At 48.8% G+C, this 8308-nt stretch overlaps 1 protein-coding gene across 1 annotated transcript; it reads right to left on the bottom strand.

The window, feature by feature from the left end:
• Positions 1–2037: 2037 nt before the first annotated feature.
• On the bottom strand, positions 2038–5246 carry LOC102774339 (pulmonary surfactant-associated protein A-like). The gene is made up of 4 exons (XM_006755071.1): positions 5059–5246; positions 4661–4780; positions 3876–3953; positions 2038–3418 (listed from the first exon to the last, which is right to left on the bottom strand). The coding sequence occupies exons 1-4, from the start codon at positions 5228–5230 to the stop codon at positions 3042–3044; spliced, it is 747 nt and encodes a 248-aa protein (XP_006755134.1). The 5' UTR covers positions 5231–5246; the 3' UTR covers positions 2038–3041.
• Positions 5247–8308: the final 3062 nt, after the last annotated feature.

Here is an 8308-nt window from a genome sequence, read left to right as displayed (position 1 = left end):
AGCCTCTAGCTGCATGTTTCCTACCGTCCATATCACATCAGTGGACATTTCAATTCATTGTCTCTTGTTCTTTGAGCCCCTGTGTCCCTGCTTCAAGGGAAGCAACCTGTTCACAACTAGGATTTAAACCCCAGTTCACTTCCATGACATTGGCATTCACACAGTCCATACAATTGATGGAAATCCACATTACCTCCAAACACTCTTGTTCCCAGCTCTATTCTCCCCTTTCTCCATCTCCACATGCCTCAGCAAGATCAGTCCATCTACTGGTTTAGTACTTCAGTAATTTTAGAACTGGATATAATCCCTCCATTTCTACATTAGGTGACTTAATTGAGGAAGGTGAAGCAATTGAGCATCCCTACTTGCAAAGATTAGGAAGAGGACAGTACAGTCTCCTCCTTCAGGGAGTGAAGAAGAAGAGATAATTTCTACCCAAGGTGCATCAGCCTTCTTTCCTCTATTTATTCCTCCTTATACTGACCATGGGGGTAGGAATTACTAAATCACTCATACTGAACCGCCCCCTCCTTACAGGTTCCATAATGGGATCCTTGGGGCATTTCTCCAATCTTAAAAGATGAGGCACTTAAAGCCTCTCATTCTCCCCTGTGGGCTCCAGATGCTGGCACCCAGGAATTCGAGACGACTCAACCCATATTAGACATCAGTTTAGTGTTATTAGACTAAAGGAAATGCCAAAAATAATCTGATACAGTTCAATACATGTTAATGATTGAAATGAGACACGGCAAACTAGGAAAAAGAGGGAAGTTCTTTTCCTTGATAAAAGGTATCTGTCAGACTTAAAATAAGCAATATTTTCAATGGTGAAATATTGGAAGTGTTCCCATTTATACATTCAGGGCCACCCAAAAAACATAATTTATCATTGAGGGTTTTCAACAATATATAGGGTCTCCTGGCACCTTTAAATATATAAAAATTATATATAAGAAATGTAAATATCATAATGGATAGTCAAAAATTCCTGTCATTTTTAAATACAATCATATACTTTTAAAATATAAGATAATAAATTATATTAGAAATATTAGGAGATACATGAGAATCCAAAAAGATGGCTGAATATAAGCTCAATAAAAAATAAATCAATAGTTTTCTTATAAACCATCAATAATTAATTTAAATGTGATAAAAATAATATAGTAACAATAGCAAATAAAACCATAAAATAAGTAAAAAATAAATCTAATAAGAAATGAGAAAACATCAATTTTTGGAGACTTAGACTGTTGATGTACAAAATAGGAAAAATATACTTCTGCTTGCTCTTTTGAATTTTGGGGAAGGCTCAATAATTTGTGCTGGGCCCTAACCGTATGTAGCAATGTGACCAGATTAAAAAATTGCCATTCATAAAAGAATGAGAAATATTTCTGCTCATTCCCATCTGGCTTTGTGGGTTTTGATCCAAAGCTCTCTCTTACCTAAGAAAAAGAATTATATGCAGTGAGGAAGAGCATTAGAAGATTTGAAAGTGGAAGGAGTGAGGACCTTTCTGAAGGTGGGACACATATGTGGCTGCCTCTTCAAGCCAATAGGGACATGATCCTATTCCCACAGAGCACTGGGACATGGTCCCATTCCTTGCTGACCTGAGACTGGGGTGGCTCACCGAGGCCTGGGACAGAGCCATGACTAGGGAAAACATCCACGTGGCTCCGTAGGAAATGAACAGATGAAATCACCACCCAAAATGGATACATAGACTTAGAGGAGGAGTTATCTTAATGCCAGCCACCAACACTACTGTTCTTCCAGGCATTCTCTGTAGCTCCTCATTCACCTGTATAACCTATAAGTGGAGAGCAGGTTGCCCTCCACTCAACAAAGAAAGCATAACCTGAGATTGAATTTTCCATTTTTTAGGTAAGTTGGGGCTCAGAGCCAGTTAAGTTGATTTATAAAAATACAGAAATGGGATGTTTCTTGGAACCAGGGCAATGGAGACTGATGTTAACACATTCAGGATTTATTTAAATCATCTCTGCTCAGTAAGAAAGTAGGGTGGTTATGTGTATGATCTTCAGGTCCATGTAGATGGGTTTGAGTCCAGTCTCTGCCTCTTGCTCCATGTAATAAACTCAAAAACATTTAACTTCTCTAAGTTTCAGTGTCCTCAGATGGAAAATAATGATGGTCCCATACCATTGGGTAAATATTAAATAATATTTATTTGTTAAAATGCTTGTCAAGGTGCCTGGTACATAGCATGTGCTCAATAAATAGTCAATGGTGTGATGAGTGGTGTGAACACCTCATGAGATCTGAAGTTGTATGGAGATACTAGTATATTTATCAGAAGGAAGTTATTTGGGTTATGTCTGGGATGGGGTTAAGGTCTTCTCTAGAGGTCTAGGCTTGCTGCTTTTAGGTCAGGGAGTTGAGTTGGTACCCCAAGACTCAAGAAAGTGGATCATATATGCCAATCACTATAGTGGGTTGGCCTTCATCATGCTGGGACACCAGCTGGCCCTCTGACCCCATGGGAAGACTGACCACATGGTTCCTCAGAGGCCACAGACTGACAGATAGCCCCCAAATTTGGAATATCCCAGAAATCCACCTGCTTCTATCATATGATTTACCAGAACTGCTAAATCGATGAGACTGGGCAGGGAGTGGGCTGCAGAGAAAGAGTAGAGGTAGCCAGGAAGCAGGCACCCCTTGTGTGATTTTGGAGAGATCTTCCATCCCAGGACCTCACTGTTACCACCTATAAATGAAGGAACTGGACAAGAGGAGGAAGAAAGGAGTCTCCATCTCTCTCGACAAAGGGCAAAGGTAGCAGTGGCTGCCTAGAGTGCAGTGCTGAGGAGCGCCAGGGGGCATGTCAGATTGATTAGTGATCAAAGGGAAGCGTGAGGGCCCTAATGGGGAGTGGAGTGGCTAAGAATGCCTCCAACTGGAATAGCCACAGGTAAATGTTGTTGAAAAGGATATACAGGGGGATCCACAGGTTGGCAGCTGAAAGCAAGGCGGGACCCTATCTCTCCTGCGGCCTTGATGCCTGCTCAAAACTCACAGACGGTCAGTCGGTATTGATGGCAGCTCTTGTCATTCCACTGCCCATCTGTGTACATCTCCACACACTTTTCCTTGCCCCGACCCCTGGGCTCCCCAGGGTACCATTTGGTGTAATTTACAGGAGTGTCATCCAGGTAGTGGAAGACTCCAGGGGTGGGGCTCTCGGACAGGCCCAGGTAGGCGTAAGTGTTGTGCTTCTTCACGATGCTTGCAATGGCCTCATTCTCTTCTGGACTCTGTGGGGCTGCAATGCTGCCGCCAGCTCTGCTACATGACTCTCTAATGGCATCAAAATTGGCCGTCTGCCCATTGGTGGCGAAGACCTTCTCTCCCACCTTCAGCATGGAACCCTGCAAATTGAGGACTGAGAGCAAGGGAATCTGGGTCAGACCACTGGCCTCTTTGCCTCAATTGGGCTCTGCCTTTATATGCTCTCCAATCTCTTCACCTCTGCCTTTCTGTCTTCCCTCTGTCTTCCAATCCTAGTCTTTCTAAATTCTCCTCTGTGCTCTCATCATTCTGTTCATTCACTCATGCATTTAACAATTACTTATGAACTGTCTTACTATGTGCCCCAAACTGCAATTTCTGGGATTCAATGGAAAGCAAGGCAGGCAGAGACCTTGCTTTTCCATGACGTAGGGAGCTAATGTGTGTCTACCTCTGTCCCCTCTGGGCCATCAAAGACATCAAAAAAGGAAGCATCATTATTTTCCCCAAGACATGCATATCCACAACTGTTTCTCAAGTTGCTAAGTTCTGAGGATGAGGGGAACCTACGGGAGACCCCCTGTCCTGTAAGGCCCTCAGGGGTCCCTTACCTCCCTTTGATTGCAAGATTTGATGTCTGAGCTCTTGGAGTGTGGTTTGGAGCTCCTCATCCAGATAAGCTGGAAGCCCTGTAGAGAAAACCCCATCCAGAATGAGGGCAAGCCAACAGGTGTGATACCAGCTGCGAGCCTGGCATTCTTCCCTCTACTTGTCCATACCCACTGCCCAGGCCCCAAGTCACAAGGGTCCACTATCGTGGAGGGTGCTTCCACACTCCCTATACGCTTGTCCTTTCACGCAGCCTTGCACCCGCAGAGCCCTCTCCGCTCTCCTCTCCTGCCACAGCCTTTGATGCTGTGTGCCCACCTCTGTGGGTTTTTCTGGTTCCTGGGCAGAGCCCCTCCACAGGGCAGGTGTGGTTCTCTGTGCACTCTCCTGATGGACCTGGATTACTAAGCGCTTCGGACTTTCCCTCTGCGTGTGGGGCTCCCAATCACACCATCTGCTTGGATCTTTAGTCCAGGTACCCCCTACACCTTCAGAATTCCCCTAATGCCTCACCCCTAGGAACTGCCCCCCAGGACTACTCATTTCCCACACCCAACACCATGTGCTTCCTCTATGGCAGCCGTGATGCATGGAGCACAGCCATTGGCCCCTGCATTGTGGCCTACCACCCACAACCTTTTGATGTCTCTCCTCAATCTCAGATTCTCTTAATAGGTCCCCCTTGGGAGACCTCCACGGTTCTGTCTGATCCCCATCCTCCCTCATATGACAATCACATGGGCACTGTGCCCGTGTTGCCACTGCCTGCCTTCCCCACCTTGCTCACCTGGAGGGCCCCTCTCACCAGGTTCTCCTTTGTCTCCACGCTCACCAGAAATGCCAGGTGCTCCGATCAGCCCATCACGCCCGGGAAGGCCTGGCATTCCTCCAGGGGGGCCCATGGGGCCTGCAGAGAGAAGGGGACATGGACGCATGGTATTGATCATTCACAACAGGGTTGGACTCATGTGATGGGACCTTCATTATCGGCCAGGCTGAGTCGTCTATCACTAAATGGGCACTCTGAGGAGAGACCCTCCAGGGCTGCTCTAAGGGCCCTGGGAAACTCCCACCGTGCCTCACCATCCAGCTGGCCCTTAGACCCCCTCCAGAGCCCCAAACACACTGGAATCCTGAAAACAGGTCACTGTCCCTCAGCTGAGGCAGGGGTCCCCCAGCCAGTACCTGGAGGTCCGGGGTCTCCTTTGACACCATCTCTCCCATCTCTGCCTGGCAGGCCGTGGGATCCCGGAGTGCCAGGGATGCCCGGGCTTCCAGAACAAACTTCCTTCAGCTCACACTCGATGCCAGAGACCACCAGCAGAATGAGGGTGAGGGCCAACGGGTACAGCAACATGGCTCCTGTTCCAGCTGCTCCTCCTGTAGAAAGGAAGAGCTGTCAGCCACGTGAAGCAGGTGCAAAGGTATTCCCTCCCCTCACACAGCTGAGCCTCAGGGCCAAGTACAGACAGGAGCTCTGGGAGGACCCAAACCATCCTTGGAAATTCCCAGCATCATCTGACATCTGACACGGTCTCATGCTCCATTGCTCTGCATGAGGTGGTGTGGTACCTGGGCAAGTGAGGAGTACATGGTAGAGAGCTCTGGAGAGCCAGAGGACCTGGGTTCTAATAGGGTCTCTGCATCTTGCTGGGTGACCACGGTGAAGTGACTACCACTCTTCATTCAGCTGGAACTTCCATACCCTGGAGACAACCCTGCCCTGCCCTCCCAGGCTGCTGGGGGGAGCGATATGGTCACTCACTCACTCCATCTGCCCCTGATGCTCTCAGCCACCCTCTTCTCAGGTTCTAAAGGATCATGTTCCTGAGGATGAATGAAGATGACCAGGGTCCATGGCCTGGCCACTCCAAGATGGCCAATGATGGGGAGACCCCACCTCCTGCTCAGGCAACCCCTTCTTGACAGACTGTTTTCTGCTCCCTGTCAGGTCTCGCTGAGTTCCTGGTGGGAATGGACCTGGCTGAGGAGCCCAGCAAAATATGAGAAGGTGATTGCTGGGCTGGTTCCCACCTCCTGCAACCTTTGCAATGGGCAGCACCAGGGGATGGGGCTACACTCACCCTCACGGAGCCCACGTGGATCTCTGCCTCCAGCTCAGAGTGGAGGGTGGGCAGCAGCATTTATACGGAGGTAGATGAGCATGCTTCCTCTCCACGCTGGAGAGGCTCCTGTCACAAGGACCTCCACTCCGGGGAGGCCGGCCGGAAGCAGCCATCTGTTTACACAGCGCATTTCCTCAGGGGCACTCAGCATGGAGGGGCACTTAGGAAGCCTGCAAAGAGCAGCTGCAGGTGTGAAGAAGGGACACTCCCCTCCACCAGTTTCCAAGCAGTGCAAGACGAGGGCACTCACCCAGGGCCCGGTAAGGCGCGTGGCAAGGAAGCCCTCCCCGCTGGCCGTGGCACCCATCCTGGAGGGTGACACACCCACCGGCAAGCACCACCAGCCCCTGAATGCCCACCACCAGGAGGAAGCATCCCAAGGATGGACTCTTCCCAGGAGAGCAAGGGGGCAGCTCAGCCACCATGTAGGTATATGTCCGTGGGGCCAGGCCAGGCCCAGAGCCCCCTCAGCTTGGAAGGGTCCATGTGGCTCCAGGCAGAGCAGACCCTGGCTCAAGCTGAGGGTGGCCAGGCTGACCTGGAACAAATGGCCTGTCCCGGGGTGTGCCCAGCACTCAGCCCCCCAGGCCTCCCCGCTCCTGCTTCTAGAGCCTGCGGCTGAGGAGGAGGGTGCATGGCTCAGAGTCACAGGTAACAACTGTGGCATCACAGGTCGTGCACGTCCCCTTGCTGGGCGCTGGCAGGTTCGACTGTGGGGAGGCAGGCTGGGCCTGGAAGTCACAGGAGAGAGGCAGCTTCTGCCTTTGGCAGTGGGCGATGTCTGATAACCTGCAATGCTGATGTCCTTAAGTGGTGAATCGTACACGAAGCCCTAATTGATGAGATCCCCTATTCAAGCCACTTGATTAGGAGGGAATCTCAAATTGTAGGGTTGGTGACAGTGGGGAACCAAGACAAGAAAACATTGCCATGCTGACTGGTAAGTGGTTTGAAAAATCTCAAGGTCCTCTGGAAGAGCCGGAGGACTTTTGGGGAGTGGGAGCTCAGCTGATGGAACCCCGCTCCTAGGGACAGGAAGCCAGCCAGAGCTATTTGGAGCACTGAGTGCTTCAGCTGCCCAGCAGCTGCCAGCCACGTGCCCTAACATGGGTGCCAGGCCACGTGGATGGAGGAGGCAGGTGGATGGAGGACAGGCTGGGTCAGTGGGGAACAGTTCCAGCAAAAGGACTTCAGCAGGGCTTCAGGGAGGCAGGTGGCTACACAGGTGACCGACCAGGGAGGGACCTTCTAGGGCCAATTTTGAAGGGTCTGGAGAGGCAGCTGCGATGTGGGGAGCCATGTGCTTGGTGAAGAGGGTGTGGATTCAGGAGCAAAGACACACCTGAGTTGCAATTTGGTGCTGCCACTTATTACCCAGGTGGCCTTGGTCAGATTATATAAACGTCCAGCCTTGGTTTACCCTTTTTATTATTATTTTGAGGGAATATCAAACTTAGAGAAAAGTTGCAAGTACGGTACAGATTTGTTTTTTCTGAACCTGTAAAAGTAGGTGGCCAATATGATCTTCCATCACGCCAGAACTTTAACTTATATTTCACATAAATGTTTTTAATAAATATGTTTTCCTATACAACTGCAATATAACCATCAAATCAATAAATTAGCATGATTCAGATATTATTTTTATTAAAAAGCGATATAATATCATGGGGTATTTTATTTAAACATGTAAGTTACCTAGTCATTGTTTATCTAATCATTGACGTCACTCACATAGCTTAATGGCAATATATAAACACGTGTCATACACAATTCTAATGAAATGACTGTGCAATTAGCTACCTGGCCTTCCTCCCCTCCTCCTTCGTCCTCAGTCCTACCCTCTCCCTCTGCAACCTCTCTAGGAGCATGCTGCACGCACAGAACTGAGGCTGCTTTCCAGGGCTCTCTCTCTTTGGAGAGATTTTTCTCTCGTCTGGAGTGTTCTGATTGTCCTTTCTGACACACACAAAAAAAAAGGAGGGGGGTAGGAGGAGAAGGAGAGAGAGAGAGAGAGAGAGAGAGAGAGAGAGAGAGAGAGAGAGAGAGAATATTACCCAGGTCTCCTGGAATCCACTTTAAATTCTCTGCCATAATATTCCCACAGTCAGAGGGGTATGTTCACTTTAATTGTACCTAAAGACAAAGGGATAAACAAGGTAATTTACTGTTTATATGTGGATCAAGGTCTAATTTCAGGCACCTCAACAACATGAAGGAAAAGAATTGAGCCTGTTATTCCCTGATACTATCAACACACTCAATAAATACATACATATTACACCAGCCGTGGGCAAACTATGGCCCGC

This window comes from Myotis davidii, unplaced genomic scaffold, assembly GCF_000327345.1.
Source record: "Myotis davidii unplaced genomic scaffold, ASM32734v1 scaffold112, whole genome shotgun sequence".
In the NCBI taxonomy this organism is placed as follows: Eukaryota; Metazoa; Chordata; class Mammalia; order Chiroptera; family Vespertilionidae; genus Myotis; species Myotis davidii.
This window is presented reverse-complemented; position numbering and strand designations above follow the sequence as displayed.